This window comes from Theropithecus gelada, chromosome 13 (assembly GCF_003255815.1).
Source record: "Theropithecus gelada isolate Dixy chromosome 13, Tgel_1.0, whole genome shotgun sequence".
NCBI classification, from domain to species: Eukaryota; Metazoa; Chordata; class Mammalia; order Primates; family Cercopithecidae; genus Theropithecus; species Theropithecus gelada.
In genome coordinates, this window is record NC_037681.1 from 44421299 (window position 1) to 44443934 (window position 22636).

General features: G+C 46.7%; 1 protein-coding gene across 1 annotated transcript; it reads right to left on the reverse strand.

Annotated features, from left to right (window-relative positions):
• Positions 1–3108: 3108 nt before the first annotated feature.
• Positions 3109–10095, reverse strand: LOC112604625 (quinone oxidoreductase PIG3-like). Its single transcript, XM_025353802.1, is given in 5 exon segments — positions 3109–3288; positions 3779–3969; positions 6171–6398; positions 7891–8151; positions 9951–10095. Coding segments are annotated over 5 exon segments (1005 nt in total).
• Between the last annotated feature and the right edge of the window lie 12541 nt (positions 10096–22636).

Genomic DNA, 22636 nt, shown 5'->3' on the forward strand with positions numbered 1-22636 from the left:
CTCCCAAAGTGCTGGGATTACAAGCATGAGCCACTGTGCCCTACCAGTATAGCCAGTATACTTATTTATAGTAACATAATTATTGAAAGTTTATAATTTTCTTCGTATCTTTTTGTTCGTAGGCTATATCCCCAAATAAGAACATACAGTCAAGTTCATTCAATTTATTTATTTATTTATTTATTTATTTATTTTCAGACAGAGTCTCACTCTGTCGCCCAGGCTAGAGTGCAACGGCATGATCTCAGCTCACTGCAACCTCTGCCTCCCAGGTTCAAGGGATTCTCCTGCCTCAGCCTCCTGAGTAGCTAGAGTTACAGGTGCCTGCCACCACGCCCAGCGAAGTTTTGTATTTTTAGTAGAGACAGGGTTTCGCCATGTTGGCCAGGCTGGTCTCAAACTCCTGACCTCAGATGATCCGCCCACCTCAACCTCCCAAAGTTCTGGGATTACAGGTGTGGGCCACTGCACCCAGCAAGTTATTGTGTTCTTAATTTCACAATAGTTGAAATTATTCCTTTCTGTGTGGCTAATCTATTAACTAGAAATACAATTCAGTATATTTCCTTTTTTTTTTTTTTGAGATGGAGTTTTGCTCTTGTTGCCCAGGCTGGAGTGCAATGGCGCGATCTCGGCTCACTGCAACTTCCACCTCCCAAGTTGAAGTGATTCTCCTGCCTCAGCCTCCCCAATAGGTGGGATTACAGGTGCCAGCTACCACGCCCAGCTAACTTTTTGTATTTTTATAGAGACGGGGTTTCACCATGTTGGCCAAGCTGAACCCCTGACTTCAGGTGATCCTCCCTCCTTGGCCTCCCAAAGTGCTGGGATTACAGGCATGAACCACCGTGCTCAGCCTCAGTATATTTCTTTAATTTTGATTTTAGGGATTCCTTTTTTACATTTTTAATTTTGTTTCATATTCATGTAGAACATTTATATGGTACCCAAATCAAATCTTCAAAACAAAGTAATTCAGAGGAGTCTAGCTCCTACACCCCTCCCTTCCATTCTGTCTCCTCCTCCTCATGAAGGTGAACATTGCTTTCCCTTAGGGGTTTTTTTTTTTTTTTTTTTTTTTTTTTGAGACAGAGTCTCACTCTGTTGCCTAGGCTGGAGTATGATCACAGCTCACTGCCTCTACCTCCTGAGCTCAAATGTTGCTCCCACCTCACCCTCCCAAATAGCTGGGACTACAGGTGTGTGGTACCACACCTGGCTAATTTTTAGATTTTTTTTTTTTTTTTGTAAAGATGGGATCTCCCTATGTTGCCCTAGTCTAGAACTCCTGCCCCAGCTTCCCAAAATGTTGGGATAATGGACATGAGCCGCTACACCTGGCCTTTTTTTCCCTTGAAATTTGTTTTCACCATTCTTGAACTTGGCTGAAACACCTTCGTTTTTTATTCTCCTGTGGGAAAACATAAGAAAATGTGTGTGTGTGTGTGTGTATATACACATACACACTTATGTTCATAAATTCCCTTTTCTAAGATAAAAGGTAGCAAATCATATTCTTTATTGTGTACCTTGCTTTTTTCACTTAACAACATATTCTGGAGATTACAGCAGTTCCCATGTCTTTATATAGTTACATAGTACTCTATCATGTGAATGTATCATAATTTATTAACTAAGTCCCCTCTTCATGGATATTTGGATTGTGGTAGAGAGATCTGAGATTAAAAATTATGTCTGAAGGGCCTATGGTGGGAGGGAGAGCCGTGGTAGAAAACGGGGCTGCAGAGACAGGCATGGGTCAGTCTATACAAAGACTTCTTGGCCTGTGAGGTTCTTATTACTGCTCTACCAAGAGTGGAAGGCTACGGAAGTATATTGAGCAAGGCTGTGACATGATTAAATTTGCATTTTGAAGAGATCACTTTTACTACTGCATAGAATATGGATTACAAGAGAAAAGAGTGGGTATAAGAAGATAAATTAGAGGCCGGGTGCAGTGGCTCACACCTGTAATCCCAGTACTTTGGGAGGCCGAGGCGGGCAGATCAGGAGGTCAAGAGATTAAGACCATCCTGGCCAACATGGTGAAACCCTGTCTCTACTAAAAATACAAAATTGGTGCGCACCTGTAGTCCCAGCTACTCGGGAGGCTGAGGCAGGAGAATCACTTGAACCCAGGAGGCGGAGGTTGCAGTAAGCTGAGATTGTGCCACTGCACTCCAGCCTGGTGACAGAGTGAGACTCTGTCTCAAAAAAAAAAAAAAGAAAGAAAGAAAATAAATTAGAAAACCATTGCAATATTGCAATAGCCCAGGTAAAAGACAGATAGCAGCTTGGATTGCGAGAGATAGTGAAATGGAGAGAAAGGAAAAGATAAAAGAGATTTAGAAAAGAAAATTGGCTACTTGGTGACCCATTGGACCTGAAGATGAGAGAGAGAAAGAGTATCAAGGATGACTTCTGGGTTTCTGGATTTTGCACCTGGATTGGTGGTTTGCTATTTATGGAGACAGGAAATCCTAGGAGAGGAGCAAGATAGTAGGTGATGATTATGTGTTAAATTTTGAACATGTTAAAGTAGAAGTACCTTTGAGATGTCTAAGTGTCAATGCATCTGGAACTCAGAGGAGGGGTTAGGGCCAGGGCTTTGTGTTAATTCAGGCTAGTCCTTTGGTGTTCAGAACTGGCCTGAATCCCTAGACCATTTCTGAAGATCAAAGGACTATCCTGAATCTGCGGGAAGATTGGATGTAGTTTATTCCCCCAAATATGAGAATTTTGGCTATGGGAATAGCCAAACAGGCCTAGGGTATAGCCATTGGAAAAAAAAAACAGCCCCCTCCCCTCACCAAAATCTGTCTTAATATATTTATAATATATGAACACTCTGCAGCTTACCTATTGTCTACAAAATTCCTACCTTGCCCGTTGCAATGTATTTGACAGCTCACGCAGTGCTCTTATCCCTGTGATCTCAGTTTAATTCTCTCAACATTGTTATGAGGTAGCCTGGCCCCAGTTCTCTCTAGCCCGCCCCCTGGCCCAACTCAGCCCAGCTCCAGGCCTCCCCACACTCCCACATCCCTGACCCTGTCCCTGACAGTTCTCCTCAGGCTGGTGTCACTCATGGGCCACACCGTGTTTGAGTCAGGGCATCTCCAGGATAATTCTCCCCACATTCTGGATGACCTCCATGTGAGAGTGGGCCTTCTGAATCTCAGCCATGGCAAAGACTTTATCGATGACAGGCTGCAGCTGCACAGCACTCCCAGGGGAGAAGTGGGCCAGGACTTGCTCCATGAAGGTCTTTACCAACATTTCCTTATGCTGAGGCAGAGAGAACAGCCCATTAACAGGATAAGGATGAGGTCTCCTTGGCCTCATACATCTTTGAGGGGAAAATCTTTGAGGGGAAAATGCCTGGTTGGCCCTGGTACTAGCCTTGACTCAAAGAGATCAGACCAAACCATGGATGAGGAAAGGTCATTTATCAGTCTAAATTCCCTTGGACACTGGAACCCCTGGAATATCAAGGGACCCTGCCACCCCCCAAATCTCTAAAAGCATGGGAGTCTCAATATGAATCCTGGACTTGCAAGAGAAGAGGAGTAAGTCCGAGTCAAATGAGGAAGTAGGTGGCGGAAATGAGACTTCTGAGGGAGGAAGGGTCAAGCTAACCCTTAGGTTCCCACCCAGAGGAAGGAGAGCTGGCAATGTCAGCAAAGCTTCATAAGCAGGAATTCTATAAGCCAGGGCAGGTCAGAGTCATAACTCAAGAGCAGTGCCCAGAACCTGCTCAGCTCTCTCTGTCACCTACCTTCTGATCCCTGGACCTCAGCAGACTGGCCCACAGACTTCCTCACTTACACAACAGCTTGGAAAGCAGGGGTCCATTGACTTCTGCTCCCCCCATGACACCATACAGAACCCATCGGCCATCTGCACAGTGGAGATTCTTCTCCCAGTAGGAGCCATCAATGCAGTCAAGGATCGCGTTGACACCCACACCTTGGATAGTAGGTAGAAATGGCTTAGATATCGTGGGAAGGCAGATGCCCAAACTCCTCCCCTCTGGATCTAGTTTTGCACATTCTCCTGGGCCCAGGAAACAAAGTGGGAAGCAAAAGCACTATCTAGGAGGCAAGGTGCACTTAGTTCTCCTGGAGAGCTGAGGGAGAAGTGCTAAGCCATGTGGCTTTCAGAAGACCTCAAGCTAAGGAGATATGTCTCATGATAGTTCCAGACATCGACTAACACAGCCTTGAGTACTTTCTCTGGAGAGCAAGAGTATTGTTCTCCTCTGAAAAGTCAATAGGCTTCCTCATTAATCACCTCCTTTTTTGGTAATTAAAGCTATGTAATCACCTTGGGTACTGGAGCCCCTGGAGCTTCAAGGAACTCCCCAAATCTTTTTTTTTTTTTTTTAGATAGTCTCAGTCTGTGGCCCAGGCTGGAGTGCAGTGGTGTGATCTCAGCTCACTGCAAGCTCTGCCTCCCAGGTTCAAGTGATTCTCATGCCTCAGTCTCTTGAGTAGCTGGGATTACAGGTGTGCACCACTACATCTGGCTAATATTTTATTTTTAGTACAGACAGGGTTTCACCATGTTGGCCAGGCTGGTCTTGAACTCCCAACCTCAGGTGATCTGCCCACTTCAGCCTCCCAAAGTGCTGGGATTACAGGTGTGAGCTACTGCGCCCAGCCACCCAAATATTTTTTTAACTCATCCTCACCATGGTTGAGATCCCTCAAATCTTTACAAGTATGAGAGTCCCAATCATTCTTCTTTCTCCTCCTCCACCTCCTCATTTTCCTTCTTCTTCCCCTTTCCCTTCTCCTTCTCTCCTACTGTTCCCCCTTTCTCCTCCTCTTTCTCCTCCTCCTCCTCCTCATTTTCCTTCTTCTTCCCCTTTCCCTTCTCTTTCTCTCCTACTGTTCCCCCTTTCTCCTCCTCTTTCTCCTCCTTCTCCTCTTTCTTTTTCTTCTCCTTCTTCTTCCTTCTCTTCCCCTTCTTCTTCTCTCTTCCTCCCCCTCCTTCACTGGGCATCCAGAAAGCTCAGAATCATGCATAATACTTGCTCACAGTTATTGTACTAACCTTAATGATGAACATGTTTTTTTCTTCTTTCCTTGGTACATATTTTCTAGTTCTAATTAATAATTTTGCTTCCATTGGTTAGACCATCTTCAGGCTTTGTGAAAGATGCAGTAGAGAGTGGGGATTGTAAAGGAGAAAGAAGAGAGGGTTGGGATGCAGAGGAGGAGAAGGAAGATGTGGCAGGCAGCCTCCAGAGTGGTCCCCTGATGACCCTCTACCTTCCAGTATTTACACCTTCCGGTCCCTCCCTTTGAGTGTGGATTGGACTTACAGGCATACCTCTAACAAGAAGGATGTGGCAGAAGTGATGGGATGTCACTTCCAAGATTAGGTCACCAAAAGGTGGTGGCTTCCCTAAGGGACATGGGATACTTTCTTTCACTCTTGCTTGCTCTCTCTGAAGGAAACCACTGGCCATGTTTCATGCTGCCCTACAGAGAGGGTCATATGTCAAGGAACTGATGTCTCTGGCTAACATCTGACAAGAACCTGAAGCCTGTGACAGCCATGAGAGTGAACTTGCAGGCCAGTTGCTTCCCAGGTGAGCCTGGCAATGACCACAGGCCTGGCTGATGCCTTGAGAGAGACCTGGAGCTGAAGGACCCAGCTGAATTGCTCCCAGATTCCTGACCCACAGAAATGGTGGGGATAATAATATGCATTGTTTTAAGCCACTAAGTTTTGGGTAATTTGTTATGCAGCAATAGATAGCTACTAATAGAGGAGAGAAAGGAGGAGGAAAGGTTATGAAGGGGAGAAGATAGGATAAGAGAGGGAGGTTAAGCCAGGGAGTCAGGATCAGCTTGGGCTCTCCTCCAAACACACAGGCCCGTGCACATGCACACACACACCCTCCTAACACACAGGCCCGCACACACACACACCCTCCAAACACACAGGCCCCCCTCACACCCTCCTAACACACAGGCCCGTGTACATGCACACATACACCCACCTTCCAAACACAGGCCCGAACACACACGCACACCCTGCAAACACACAGGCCCATACACACATACCCTCCAAAGAGACACACACACACACCCTCCAAACACATGGACAAAACCTCCAAACATACACACATACACACACACACACACACACATACACACACACCCCCTGTGTGGCCTTCAGAGCCCCCTCAGAGAAGCCCTGCTTCTTATAATCGAACCCAGCTGCAGCACCCAGCCTCTCAGCTTCTGCGCCATTTGAATGTTCTCCTTGGAGCTCATGGTCACCAGGGGGGACGGCGTTGAACAGCCTGGTCAGCTGGATGACAGCTGTGCCCACACCGCCCATGCTGGCATGGATAAGCATGGTCTCCCCCTCTTGCACTCCTCCTGTAGCAACAACACCAGAGCATCCTGAGCCAGTGAGGGCGTGGGGATGGGAGGGCGCAGGGTTGGCTTTGGAAACATAAACTCTCTGTGCCCTGAGGGTGTGAGGAGAGACCAGGTTGAAGGTCATGGGGCCTGAGTCATGGAGGGCGCTGAGCGTGAGGAGCCATCGGAGGTTTTATAGTAGCAGGGGCCTTGGCCAGGACTGGGCTTGGGCAAGATTAATCCATCGAACGGGGTGGGTTGAGTGTCACAACTGTCCTGAAGGCAGCTCCTGAGCCAGGGTTAGAAGTGTCCAGAGCTCCTGGGATAGGGTTAGAACTGTCCAGAGCTCCTGGGATAGGGTTAGAACTGTCCAGAGCTCCTGGGACAGGGTTAGAACTGTCCAGAGCTCCTGGGACAGGGTTAGAACTGTCCAGAGCTCCTGAGCCAGGGTTAGAACTGTCCAGAGCTCCTGGGACAGAGTTAGAACTGTCCAGAGCTCCTGAGCCAGGGTTAGAACTGTCCAGAGCTCCTGGGACAGAGTTAGAACTGTCCAGAGCTCCTGAGCCAGGGTTAGAAGTGTCCAGAGCTCCTGGGATAGGGTTAGAACTGTCCAGAGCTCCTGAGCCAGGGTTAGAACTGTCCAGAGCTCCTGAGCCACGGGTAGAACTGTCCTGAGCTCCTGGGACAGAGTTAGAACTGTCCAGAGCTCCTGGGACAGAGTTAGAACTGTCCAGAGCTCCTGAGCCAGGGTTAGAACTGTCCAGAGCTCCTGGGATAGGGTTAGAACTGTCCAGAGCTCTTGGGATAGGGAGGTCCCCAGGCCGCATGTCTGGTCTACTCTGATACCTTTTTGTGTGAGAAATTAACCAAGAGCATCTCCTCCACTGCCTGTGAGGGACCTAAGCAGAAGGACTGAAGGACAGTTTCCTCCCCTCTGGGGATAGGACAAGCAGCTGGAACTGCTCTGAGAACCTTGCTTTTGCCTCATATTGGTCATAAAACTGCCCATAGGCTGGGTGTGGTGGCTCACACCTAAAATCGCAGCACTTTGGGAGCCAAGGAAGGAGGATTGCTTGAGACCAGGAGTTTAAGACCAGCCTGGGCAATATAAGGAGACCACATCTCTACAAAAAATTAAAAAATTAGCTGACCATGGTGGTCCACATCTGCAGTCCTAGCTACTTGGGAGACTGAGGTGGGAGGATCACTTGAGCACAGGAGGTCAAGGCTACAGTGAGCCATGATCGCAACACTGCACTCTAGCCTGGGCAATAGAGTGAAATCGTGTCTCAAAAACAAAATGAAACAAATAAAAAACTGCCTGTAGTTGTCTCCATGGGGGTCATGTCTGGGCTAGCTCTGGGATTAGAGGCTAGGGCATGTCAGGGTGTTGATGAAAAGCTCACATTTTCAGGGCCAGCAGATGCAGGGTTTGGGGTCAGCAGTTGGCCTCAGGTGACAGGGCGGGACTAGTGGGAGGGGATCTCTACGGGGTAGGGGTCCTCCTCACCCACACAGTGCAGCAGCTGGAAGGCAGTCAGCCAGGCCTCCGGGATGGCTGCAGCTTGGGGCAGGGTCAGTCCCTCTGGGATAGGCATGAGGAGCCCTTCAGGGACAGTGACGTACTGAGCCTGGCCCCCACAGGGCAGCAGAGCCATGGCTGCGTCCCCAATCTTCCAGTGTCCCCGGCAGCCAGGCCCCAGTTTTGCCATGTGTCTAGATGCCCAAAATGTTGCTTTGTTGCTGGCTTCTGAGGGCGGGGAATACTGGCCTGTCTCTGTAGAGGGAGGGGCTCACAGTAAGTGAGTCTGATAAGAGGGGTTAAATGTCAGCCCTCCCTGTTGCTGGAGAGAGAAGGTGGATTTTGGCTTGGAGTCTACTGCAGGTGGGAGTAAATTCTAGGGTGGGAGAAAATTCAGATAGTCTCCAAATAACAGTAATTGCAGAAACAACTTCACCCCGGAGACAGCCCATCCGGGAGGTCTCCCCTGTCACTCCCCTAGCCTGGCAGACAGTGCTGTGAGTCAGGGGGCTGAGGCAGCTGGGAGGAGGCATGGAGTGCAGCTTGCTGAGGTCTGAGACCCTGAGAGGTGGGGCTGGCAAGGGGACATCCTGCCATCTCAGCCCTTGTTTCTCCTACTCTGAACTCAGCTTCCACAAGAAGGTGGGCTATCATGCCGTCTTTACCAGCTAGAAACTGGATCTGCAACAGGGACGTTATGCAAACTGACTCTCTGATTCTCTCTAGCCTGGATGAAGGGGAGTCAGGAAGGGTGCTGGCTTGGCTCTGGGGCACAGGGACTCAGACCACGGCTTGCGAGGGGCTGCATTCATTGCTGCCTGACCCAACCTGGGACTTGGATCAGAACAGGCTCCAAATAAAGGGGCCTGGGACCCTCTGCTCTCACACTTCCCAAGTGCACACTAATCTCTTTCTTCCTGAGAGCCAGCTGTCTGGACTTGGGAGCCAAATGGATCTGGGTTCAAATTCTGTCTCTGCCATTTATTCAGTCTTATATCAAATACTATACATGCTTACTATGTGTCAGGCCCTGTGGTAGGCAGAGCAGATTGCTTCTGTCCTGGTGGAACTTACAGTCTAGTGGGGGAAGACAGACTTTAAAGAAGTACACACACACACACACACGCACGTACACACACGCACATACACACGTGCACACACACAAACCAGATTTGTGGGAACTAACTGGCTGCTATGAGAGGAGAAGCCAGACATACAAAGAATGATTGAAGGGCATCCCAGGGAGAGGGAAGGGCAAGCTCAGGGCAGGCAGGCACGTGGAGTGCGGCTGGAGGGTGCTGAGCAAGGCACAGGAGCTACTGCTCAGGGGGAGGAGGTGTCAGCAGCCCAACCAGCAGGGCCCCATAGCGAGCAGACAGTTTCCATTTCGTCCTAAGTGCGTGGCCATCTCTCTGGGGGTCGCTCTGGCTGCCATGTGGAGAGGGGGCTAAAGGAAGCGCTGCGAGCACCCGGGTAAAATGGAACTGGTGTGGCCCTGGATGGAGCAGTGGGGATAAGAGGGCTGACTGGAGATCTTCTACAAGGGAGGCTCAGAGACCTAGGCTCATGAAGCGGATGAGGAGTGGAGAGACCTGGGGTCAATCCCAGGCTTCTGGCTTATGCAGTTTCCCGGGCGTCATTCACACTTTCCTCATTACTGGAATGGAGACACAAGGACCCATCTCCTTGGGTGGTTGTGAGGCTCAAATTAAAACATCCACTGAGCACAGTGCCCGGCACAGTGTGAGCACGAAACAACCCGCAGCACCTCTCCTTGCTGATGTCTGTGCCCACTCTCCCAGCATGGCCCCAGGGGTGGGGCTAGGTAAGGGGGTGTCCCCGGCCGGCTCTGAGGGCATGATGGCAGGTGCTGCAGTCCTGCTCCTGAATCTGACACAGACACCAAGAACCCATGCCACCCATCTAGCCATGCTGGCCCAGCTCCGCCCAGCTCCCTTCAAAACTGGCTGACGATCAGTCAGTTCCTGACCCAAGCATCTCTGCCCCAGGAGCAGGCCCTGGTCCCCAGTGCCCCACCCCACAGTGACTGGGTACCTGCAGTAAGTCCGCGCGGTTCAAGGCGCTGACCGCCACCTTTAGGAGGACTTCACCCTCCCCCAGGCTCGGCTTGGTCACCTCCTTCACGTAGAGGTTTTCCGGTCCTCCTAGCTTGTCAAAATGCACAGCCAACATTTTACATGAGGACACGGGAGTGGAGGGATGGAAGAAAGGCGTGAAAACTGGGACAGATTTGAAAGGAAACCCCTTCTCCAAATTAGGATCTCCAGAAATCACCCCTCTCCACCTCCCGTTCTGTCTGCCACCCCTCACCGTCCTCACTGCCCGTCTGGCTTCCCTAGCTACATCCCCAGCCATTGCTGCTCCCTGCGTCTTCTCTGGCTGTGAAGAGGGATTTGTGGAGCGGCTTTGGAATGAAAGAAATCGAGATTCACATCTTAGGCAAGAATGGGACTAAAATATTATTACATAATGCGCTGTCCCGGGCCCAGGCAGAGCAGGGCCCTCAGACAGTCCCTCTCCCAGGGAGTTAGCCCACCTTTCCGGGGCTGGTGGCTCTGAGAGCACGGGGATGCCCAGCCCAGGAGGACGGAAGCCCCACCTGGAGCCATCCCGCTGGGGTCTCCCTCCCTCCGTCAGCACTGGGGTGCCTGCGCCTCCTGTCTCGGTGCTGCCTGCCGCTGCAGGCCTGGCTCAGGGAGGGACTATTTTATGTCCTGGGCAGGAAGGATCGGCAGGCCCATTGCCTGGGATGTGGGTGTGCCCTGTTTGTTCATTTTAGAAATCTAATGATCAAAGTAATCTCAATATGTTACACAAGTTTGGTCCTCAGGGGCAATGACCTGCCCTGTATCCCTCAACCTGAGGCTGTGGTGGCCGTGTTCCTCCCTGCACCCCTCAAGCCGAGGCTGTGGTGACCGCGTCCCTCCCTGCAGGTGGTCTGACAGGCTGTCGTCCTCCTCTTGGGTAACTCTGGATGCTGCTTCTGTCCCAGGGCAGGAAGGTGGCTGAGTGCAGCTTTCCCTTAGGGGCAGATAACCCACATTTGGGGTGAAGGGGTGACCATCTTGTGTCCAGCTCTGTGCCAGCTGTGTGGTGGGCAGAGAAGGCGCAGTGCAGCCCTTGGGGGAGGGTGAAGAGGTGAAGGGATGGGCGCCCAAGGGACCTCTAAAGGCTATGGGTGTGTAAGAGGGGAGAGTGCCTCAGGCTGGGGAAAGATGCTTGGATGTGGCAGTGCCTACTTGAGACTCACAATGTCCCAAAGAGTCAGGTAGGTGATGAGCTCCATTTTCAGGTGGGAAAAGAGATTCAGAGAGGTAAAGGCCTCATCGAGGATCACAGAGCTTGTCCACAGCAGAGCAGCCACCAGAACCCAGGCTGTCTCATCACCCCTCCCACCTGAAGGCTGACAAGGAGAAGTGGAGGGTAGGAAGGGGACCATGGGTAGCTGGGCCTCACAGCAGGAGCGGAAAAGAGGGATTGCCACATATGGTGCGGAGCTTATGAGGTTTCCCTGTGTGCTGCGAAGGTGGTCTCCATCTCTGAGTGCCTGATTCCCCAAAAGGGGCAGCAATAGGTCTGTTGGAAACCCCACAAAAAAGTTTGCTTTTCTTGAAACCAAGCATCCCCTGTTGTAATCCCCTTTCTTTCAAGATCCAAATTTTCGGTTTGGGTGGTAATTTGCAGTGTCTGTTTCCACAGTCCCCCACTTTTCTGGCTTCAAAAGTCTCCCGAAAAGATCATGTTTTAGCAGAACAAACAATGTCTCTGTGTTAGGCATGGGTGGAGGCCTGTGCCCAGAAACCCAGCTGGTCTGAATGTGCAGTTGCTGCTGCTCATCCTGATAGTTAAATGGGTTTGGGGGGATAATCTCTCATCCAGTGGGCGCCCAGCTCCTCCAAAGGGTTCTGTGAAGTTCTGCTGAGTCACCTTGAGGCAGCAGCTTCTCTAATTCCAAGCCCAAGCTTGGGCAGCCCAACAGCTCGGGGGTGACTCATGGTCTGGAGCAGCACCAAGGTTGATACTTTTCCCACCAAGGAGCTGGAGTAGTTCAGCTCTGGGTACGGTGCCAGCTTCCGTGCCTGCAGGACCTTCCCTGGGCTCCTCCTCCCCTTCCTCGGAAGACGTCCCACCCTGACGCTGGTGGGCAAATCCCAGGACTGAAGACTTAGGAAGGCTCTGGGAGAGGGAAGGGCTTGGAATCTGCCCGATGGGCCCCTTGTTCGCCCTGACTTCTGGGGCTGTCTATTTGGCTACCTGCCTCTGCCATCTTCCTGGCCACCTGCCACCATGGCTCAGGGCTCAAGGCATTTCTCCTTACTCCAGGTGGTAGTCTGCACACAGTTTTATTCTGAAATAGGCAAAAAGCATGTCCCAAAACTATGCGTCCGCTTTCACTTTTTATTTTTATTTTATTTTACTTTAAATTCTGGGATACATGTGTTGAAGGTACATGTTTGTTACACAGGTATACATGTGCCATGGTGGTTTGCTGCACCTATAAGCCTGTCATCTAGGCTTTAAGCCCGGCATGCATTAGGTATTTGTCCTAATGCTCTCCCTCCCCTTGCCCCCCAGCCCCCAATAGGCCCCGGTGTGTGATGTTCCCCTCCCTGTGTCCATGTGTTCTCATTGTTCAACTCCCACTTATGAGTGAGAACATGCACTATTTGGTTTTCTGTTCCTGTGTTAGTTTGCTGAGGATGATGGTTTACAGCTTCATCCATGTCCCTACAAAGGACATTATCTCATTCTTTTTTATGGCTGCATAGTATTCCATGGTGTATATGTGTCACATTTTCTTTATCCAGTCTATCATTGATGGGCATTTGGGTTGGTTCAGTGTCTTTGCTATTGTAAATAGTGCTGCAATAAACATATGTGTGCATGTGTCTTTCTTTTTTTTTTTTTTTTTTTTGGAGACAGAATCTCGCTGTGTCACTCAGGCTGGAGTGCAGTGGCATGATCTCGGCTCACTGCAACCTCCACCTCCCGGGTTCAAGTGATTCTCCTCAGCCTCCCAAGTAGCTGGGACTACAGGTGCCCGCCACCAAGCTGGGCTAATTTTTTTTTGTATTTTTAATAGAGATGGGTTTCACTATATTGGCCAGGCTGGTCTTGAACTCCTGACTTTGTGATCTGCCCACCTCAGCCTCCCAAAGTGCTGGGATTACAGGTGTGAGCCACTGCTCCTGGCTGCATGTGTCTTTATAGTAGAATGATTTATAAACCTTTGGGTACATACCCAGTAATGGGATTGCTGGGTTAAATGGTATTTCTGGGTCTAGATCCTTGAGGAATCGCCCATACTCTTTTTTTTTTTTTTTTGAGACGGAGTCTCGCTCTGCCACCCAGGCTGGAGTGCAGTGGCCGGATCTCAGCTCACTGCAAGCTCCGCCTCCCGGGTTCACGCCATTCTCCTGCCTCAGCCTCCCGAGTAGTTGGGACTACAGGCGCCCGCCACCGCGCCCGGCTAGTTTTTTGTATTTTTTAGTAGAGACGGGGTTTCACCATGTTAGCCAGGATGGTCTCGATCTCCTGACCTCGTGATCCGCCCGTCTCGGCCTCCCAAAGTGCTGGGATTACAGGCTTGAGCCACCGCGCCCGGCCTTTTTTTTTTTTTTTTAAGACACAGTCTTGCTCTGTCACCCAGGCTGGAGTGCAGTGGCACCATCATAGCTTACTGCAGCCTTGACCTCTTGGATTCAAGTGATCCTCCTGCCTCAGCCTCCTGAATAACTGGGCCTTGGCCTCCTGAGTAGTCTCATGTGCCTGGGACTGCAGACACATGCCATCACACCTGGCTACTTTTTAAAGTTTTGGTAGAGACAAGATCTTTCATGTTGCTCAGGCTGGTCTTCAACTCTTGGGCTTAAGTGATCTTCCTGCCTCCATCTACCAAAGTGCAGGGATTACAGGTGTGAGCTACTGTTCCCAGCCTCCTCTCACATTTTTAAGTTGATATCTAAAATTATTCACCTGGAATATAAATAGTTCAAAAGATAAGGATTTCTTATTTCTTCAAATACTGACATTTTAAACTCTTACAACAGGCTTTTTCCCCCCAAGAGACAGAGTCTCATTCTGTTGCCCAGGCTGGAGTGCAATGGTGTGATCATAACTCACTGTAACCTCAAACTCCTGAGCTCAAGGAATCCTCCCACCTCAGCCTTCCTAGTAGCTAGGACTACAGGCACATGACACTATGCCTGGCTAATTTTTCTATTTTTCACAGAAGCAGTATCACTATGTTGCCTCAGCTTGTCTTGAACTCTTGGCCTCAAGGGATCCTCCTGCCTTGGCCTCTCAAAATGTTGTGTTTACAGCCTCTCAAAATGTGGCACACACCTGTAGTCCCAGCCTACATCAGGCTTTTAAATATATCTGTTGGGCCAGGTGCGGTGACTCATGCCTGTAATCCTGGCACTTTGGGAGGCCTAGGTGTGCAGATCACTTGAGTTCACGAGTTGGAGACCAGCCCGGCCAACATGGTGAAACCCCATCTCTACTAAAAGTACCAAAAAACAGCCTGGCACGGTGGCACACACCCAGCTACTCCCAAGGATGAGGAAGGAGAATCACTTGAACCTGGGAGGCAGAGGTTGCAGTGAGCCGAGATTGCGCCACTGCACTCCAGTCTTATATTAGAGCAATTTGATATTTATTAATATAATCATCCACTAAGAAAGACCCGAACTCTTCTTTAACAGTTAAACGTTTTACAACTGGAACAGCTCCGGTCTGCAGCTCCCAGTGTGATCAATGCAGAAGATGGGTGATTTCTGCATTTCCAACTGAGGTACCTGGTTCATCTCACTGGGACTGGTTGGACAGTGGATGCAGCCCATGGAGGGTGAGCTGAAGGAGGGTGGGGCATCACCTTTCCCTGGAAGCACAAGGGGCGAGGGATTTCCCTTTCCTAGCCAAGGGAAGCCATAACAGACTACCTGGAAAAATGGGACACTCCCACCCAAATACTATGCTTTTCCCAAGGTCTTAGCAACCGGCAGACAAGGAGATTCTCTCCCATGCCTGGCTCGGTGGGTCCCACACCCACGGAGCCTTGCTCATTGCTAGTGCAGCAGTCTGAGATTGAACTGTGAGGCAGCAGCCTGACTGGGGGAGGGGTGTCCGCCATTGCTAAGGCTTGAATAGGTAAACAAAGCAGCTGGGAAGTTTCAACTGGGTGGAGCCCACTGCAGCTGAATAACGCCTACTGCCTCTAGATTGTACCTCTGTGGGCAGGGCATAGCTGAACAAAAGGCAGCAGACAACTTCTGCAGACTTAAAAGTCCCTGTCTGACAGCTCTGAAAACAGCAATGGTTCTCCCATCACAGCGTTTAAGCTCTGAGAACGGACAGACTGCCTCCTCAAGTGGGTCCCTGACCCCCATGTAGCATAACTGGGAGACACCTCCTAGTAGGGGCCAACAGACACCTCATATAGGCGGCTGCCTCTCTGGGATGAAGTCTCCAGAGGAAGGATCAGGCAGCAATATTTGCTGTTTTGCAATATTTGCTGTTCTGCAGCCTCCGCTGGTGATACCCAGGAAAACAGGGTCTGGGATGAACCTCCAGCAAACTCCAACAGACCTGCAGCTGAGGGACCTGACTGTTAGAAGGAAAACAAACAAAGCAATAGCATCAACATCACCAAAAAGGTTATCTACACCAAAACCCCATCTGTAGGTCACCAACATCAAAGACCAAAGGTAGATAAAACCACAAAAATGAGGAGAAACCAGAGCAGAAAAGCTGAAAATTCTAAAAATCAGAGTGCCTCTTCTCCTCCAAAGGATCGTAGCTCCTTGCCAGCAAAGGAACAAAGCTGGATGGAGAATAACTTTGACGAGTTGACAGAAGTAGGCTTCAGATGGTCAGTAATAACAAACTTCTCCAAGCTAAAGGAGGATGTTCAAACCCATCTCAAGGAAGTAAAACCATTGAAAAAAGATGAGACGAATGGCTAACTGGAATAAACAGTGTAGAGAAGACCTTAAATGACCTGATAGAACAGAAAACCATGGCATGAGAACTTTGTGATGCATGCACAACCTTCAATAGCCGATTTGATCAAGTGGAAGAAAGGGTATCAGTGGTTGAAGATCAAATTAATGAAACAAAGTGATAAGACAAGGTCAGAGAAAAAAGAGTAAAAAGAAATGAACAAAACCTCCAGGCAATATGGGACTATGTGAAAAGACCATATCTATGTTTGATTGATTTCTGTACCTGAAAGTGATAAGGAGGATGGAACCAAGTTGGAAAACACTCTTCAGGATATTATGCAAGAGAACTTCCCCAACATAGCAAGGCAGGCCAACATTCAAATTCAGGAAATACAGAGAACACCACAAAGATACTCCTCGAGAAGAGCAACCCCAAAGCACATAATTGTCAGATTCACCAAGGTTGAAATGAAGGAAAAAGTGTTAGGGGCAACCAGAGAGAAAGGTTGAGTTACCCACAAAGGGAAGCCCATGATATTAACAGCAGATCTCTCGGCAGAAACCCACAAGAAGAGAGTGGGGGCCAATAGTCAACATTCTTAAAGAAAATAATTTTCAACCCAGAATTTCATACCCAGCCAAACTAAGCTGCATAAGTGAAGGAGAAATAAAATCCTTTACAGACAAGCAAATGCTGACAGATTTTGTCACCACTAGGCCTGCCTTATGAGAGCTCCTGAAGGAAGCACTAAACATGGAAAGGAGCAACTGGTACCAGCCACTGCAAAAACATGCCAAATTGTGAAGACCATTGATGCTATGAAGAAACTGCATGAATTAACGGGCAAAATAACCAGCAAACATCATAATGACAGGATCAAATTCACACATAACAATATTAACCTTAAATGTAAATGGGCTAAATGCCCCAATTAAAAGACACAGACTGGCACATTGGATAGAGTGAAGACCCATCAATGTGCTGTATTCAGGAGACCCATCTCACATGCAAAGACGCACATAGGCTCAAAATAAAGGGATGGAGGAAGATCTGCCAAGCAAATGGAAGGAAAAAAAAAAAAAAAGCAGGGGTTGCAATCCTAGTCTCTGATAAAATAGACTTTAAACCAAGAAAGATCAAGAGACAAAGAAGGCCATTACATAATGGTAAAGGGATCAATTCAACAAGAAGAGCTAACTATCCTAAATATATATGCACCCAATAAAGGAGCACCCAGATTCATAAAGCAAGTCCTTAGAGACCTACAAAAAGACTTAGACTCCCACACAATAATAATGGGAGACTTTAACACCCCACTGTCAATATTAGACAGATCAACGAGATAGAAGGTTAACAAGGATATCCAGGACTTGAACTCACCTCTGCAACAAGCAGACCTAATAGACATCTACAGAACTCTGCACCCCAGATCAACAGAATATACATTCTTCTCAGCACCACATTGCACTTATTCTAAAATTGACCACATAATTGGAAGTAAAGCACTCCTCAGCAAATGTAAAAGAACAGAAATCACAACAAACTGTCTCTCAGACCACAGTGCAATCAAATTAGAACTCAGGATTAAGAACTCATTCAAATCCACACAACTACATGGAAACTGAACAACTTGCTCCTGAATGACTGCTGGGTAAATAGCGACATAAAGGCAGAAATAAAGATGTTCTTTGAAACCAATGAGAAGAAAGACACAACATACCAGAATCTCTGGGACACATTTAAAGCAGTGTGTAGAGGGAAATTTATAGCACTAAATGCCCACAAGAGAAAGCAGTAAAGATCTAAAATCGACACCCTAACATCACAATTAAAAGAACTAGAGAAGCAAGAGCAAACAAATTCAAAAGCTAGCAGAAGGCAAGAAATAACTAATATCAGAGCAGAGCTGAAAGAGATAGAGACACAAAAACCCTTCAAAAAATCAATGAATCCAGGAGCTGGTTTTTCGAAAAGATCAACAAAATTGATAGACTGCTAGCTAGACTAATGAAGAAGAAAAGAGAGAAGAATCAAATAGACACAATAAAAAATGATAAAGGGGATATCACCACTGATCCCACAGAAATACAAACTACCATCAGAGAATACTATAAACCCTCTACGCAAATAAACTAGAAAATCTAGAAGAAATGGATAAATTCCTGGAAATATACACCCTCCCAAGACTAAACCAGGAAGAAGTCGAATCTCTGCATAGAGCAATAACAGGCTCTGAAATTGAGGCAATAATTAATAGCCTACCAACCAAAAAAAGTGCAGGACCAGACAGATTCACAGCCAAATTCTACCAGAGGTACAAAGAGGAGCTGGTACCATTCCTTCTGAAACTATTCCAATCAACAGAAAAAGAGGCAATCCTCCCTAACTCATTTTATGAGGCCACCATAATCCTGATACCAAAGCCTGACAGAGACACAACAAAAAAAAGAGAATTTTAGACCAATATGCCTGATGAACATTGATGCGAAAATCCTCAATAAAATACTGGCAAACCGAATCCAGCAGCACATCAAAAAGCTTATCCACCACGATCAAGTTGACTTCATCCCTGGGATGCAAGGCTGGTTCAGCATATGCATATCAATAAACATAATCCATCACATAAAGAGAACCAATGACAAAAAACCACATGATTATCTCAATAGATGCAGAAAAGGCCTTTGACAAAATTCAACAACCCTTCATGCTAAAAACTTTCAATAAACTAGGTATTGATGGAACATATCTCAAAATAATATGAGCTATTTATGACAAACCCACAGCCAATATAATACTGAATGGGGAAAAACTGGAAGCATTCCCTTTGAAAACTGGCACAAGACAAGGATGCCCTCTCTCACCACTCCTATTTAACATTGTGTTGGAAGTTCTGGCCAGGGCAATCAGGCAAGAGAGGGAAATAAAGGGTATTGAATTAGGAAATAAGGAAGTCAAATTTTCCCTGTTTGCAGATGACATGATTGTATATTTAGAAAATTCCATCGTCTCAGCCCCAAATCTCCTTAAGCTGATAAGCGACTTCAGCAAAGTCTCGGGATACAAAATCAGTGTGCAAAAATCACAAGCATTCCTATACACCATTAACAGATAAACAGAGAGCCAAATCATGAGTGAACTCCCATTTACAACTGTTACAAAGATAATAAAATACCTAGGAATCCAACTTACAAGGGATGTGAAGGACTTCTTCAAGGAAAACTACAAACCACTGCTCAACGAAATAAAAGAGGACACAAACAAATGGAAGAATATTTCATGCTTATGGATAGGAAGAATCAATATCATGAAAATAGCCATACTGCCCAAAGTGTTTATAGATTCAATGACATCCCCATCAAGCTACCAATGACTTTCTTCACAGAATTGGAAAAAACTGCTTTAAAGTTCATATGGAACCAAAAAAGAGCCCGCATTGCCAAGACAATCCTAAGTCAAAAGAACTAAGCTGGAGGCATCACGCTACCTGACTTCAAACTATGCTATAAGGCTGCAGTAACCAAAACAGCATGGTACTGGTACCAAAACAGAGATATAGACCAATGGAACAGAACAGGGGCCTCAGAAATAACACCACACATCTACAACCATCTGGTCTTTGACAAACCTGACAAAAACAAGAAATGGGGAAAGGATTCCCTATTTAATAAATGGTGCTGGGAAAACTGGTTAGCCATATGCAGAAAGCTGAAACTGGATCCCTTCCTTACACCTTATACAAAAATTAATTCAAGATGGATTAAAGACTTGAATGGTAGACCTAAAACCATAAAAACCCTAGAAGAAAACCTAGGCAATACCATTCAGGACATAGGCCTGGGCAAGGACTTCATGACTAAGACACCAAAAGCAATGGCAACAAAAGCCAAAATAGGCAAATGGGATCTAATTAAACTAAAGAGCTTCTGCATGGCAAAAGAAACTACCATTGGAGTGAACAGGCAACCTACAGAATGGGAGAAATTTTTTGCAATCTACCAATCTGACAAAGGTTAATATCCAGAATCTACAAAGAACTGAAACAAATTTACAAGAAGAAAACAAATAGCCCCATCAAAAAGTGGGCAAAGGATATGAACAGACATTTCTCAAAAGAAGACATCCATGCAGCCAACAGACACATGAAAAAAGCTTATCATCACTGGTCATCAGAGAATTGCAAATCAAAACCTCAATGAGATACCATCTCGTGCCAGTTAAAATGGCAGTCATTAAAAAGTTATGAAACAACAGATGCTGGAGAGAATGTGGAGAAATAGGAATGCTTTTACACTGTTGGCGGAAGCGTAAATTAGTTTAACCATTGTGGAAGACAGTGTGGCGATTCCTCAAGGATCTAGAACTAGAATTACCATTTGACTCAGCAATCCCATTACTGGGTATATACCTAAAGGATCATAAATCATGCTACTATAAAGACACATGCACATGTATGTTTATTGTGGCACTATTCACAATAGCAAAGACTTGGAACCAACCCAAATGTCCATCAATGACAGACTGGATTAAGAAAATGCGGCACATATACACCATGGAATACTATGCAGCCATAAAAAAGGATGAGTTCATGTCCTTTGCAAGGACATGGATGAAGCTGGAAATCATTATTCTCAGCGAACCATCACAAGGACAGAAAACCAAATAGCACATGTTTTCACTCATAGGTGGGAATTCAACAATGAGATCACTTGGACACAGGGTGGGGAACATCACACACCAGGGCCTGTCAGGTGGGGGCTGGTGGAGGGATAGCATCAGGAGAAATACCTAATGTGAATGAGTCGATGGGTGCAGCAAACCACCGTGGCACATGTATACCTACATATCAAACCTGCACGTTGTGTACATGTACCCTAGAACTTAAAGTATAATAATAAAAAAAGTTTTACAACCTTATTTTTCTTCTACTACTCATATTTTCATTCCACTTTTTTCATTGAATCATATTCTGCTATATTTTATGCTTTACTGATCATTCTTATCTGCAACAAAAATACATATGTAAATTGACATTAATTTAAAAAATTATTTTCTGTGACCACAGGACTACTATAAGTATTAAATTTCTTTTGGATTTATTATTATGATATTATTAGTCCACAATTGATCAAAACAATATGTATTATTTTAAATAATAATTATCAAACATAAAACGCAATTGGAAATACATTCTTTTTTTTTTGTTTTTAGGGACGGAGTCTTGCTCTGTGGCCCAGGCTGGAGTGCAGTGGCGCGATTTTGGCTCACTGCAAGCTCCGCATCCCGGTTTCACGCCATTCTCCTGCCTCAGCCTCCCGAGTTGCTGGGACTACAGGCGCCTGCCACCACGCCCGGCTAAATTTTGTATTTTTAGTAGAGATGGGGTTTCACCGTGTTAGCCAAGATGGTCTCGATCTCCTGACCTCATGATCCGCCCCTCTCAGCCTCCCAAAGTGCTGGGATTACAGGCGTGAGTCACCGTGCCCAGCCTGGAAATACATTCTTAATGGTAGTTGGTAGGGCTGAATTTTTCCCAATAGTTGTATATGTGGATGAATACTACTTATTGCTGGAATGGAACTGAGTTCGAAATTAATTATCTTCCTATTTTTTATTTTTAAATTTAATTTAATTTATTTTTTTTTAAGACAGAATCTCACACTGTCACCCAGGATGGAGCGCCGTGGTGCCATCTTGGCTCACTGCAAGCTCCGCCTCCCGGATTTACACCATTCTCCTGCCTCAGCCTCTCGAGTAGCTGGGACTACAAGGGCCCGCCACCATGCCCGGCTTATTTTTGTGTATTTTTAGTAGAGATGGGGTTTCACAGTGTTAGCCAGGATGGTCTCTTATCTCCTGACCTCGTGATCTGCCCGCCTTGCCCTCCCAAAGTACTGGGATTGCAGACGTGAGCCACCGCATCCGGCCCCTATTTTTTATTTTGCTAGACAAGCTCTGAGAAATCTAGTTTGCATAAATTAGATGGGAAAGAAATTTCGTTATAGGAATGCCAACCGATTCTTTGAATACCTCTGAATTATATAATAAAAACCATAGAATGATCTATCATCAAAAGTTATTTTCAATGCTCTATGAGGTGACAACTTAATTAGATCTTGCTTCAGTTTTGTTGAAAGTAAAGACTTGGAAACCACCCAATCTGTTACTCAGTCATAAGTGTCATTCAAGTTCTCAGTTTCTGGAATTATACCAACAAAACTTTCTGAAGACTTATCAAATGCTTATTAATTATATCTGCTATTTTTTCACTTAGAGGCACCTTGTTTAAATTGATATGCTCAGGAAAGATTTAGGAAGTAAAAATGTTAATTTCAATACATTTTTGCTAAAGTTTTTGGATCAAATTCTTTTACCCTATCACACGCTTTAAATGTATTTTCAGGCCGGGAGTGGTGGCTCATGCCTGTAATCCCAGCACTTTGGAAGCCTGAGGCGGGTGGATCAGCTGAGGTCAGGAGTTTAAGACCAGCCTGGCCAACACGGCGAAACCTGTCTCTATTAGAAATACAAAAATTAGCTGAGTGTGGTGGCAGGTGCCTGTAGTCCCAGCTACTCAGGAGGCTGAGGCAGGAGAATTGCTTGAACCTTGGAGGTGGAGGTTGCAATGAGCCGAGATCACATCATTGCATGCCAGCCTGAGCAACAGAGTGAGACTCTGTCTAAAACAAAAAAAAAAAAAAAAAAAAAAAGGTATTTCATTAACATATTGGAGCTGCAGACTTAACTCATTTATGGAAAACATCTGTGA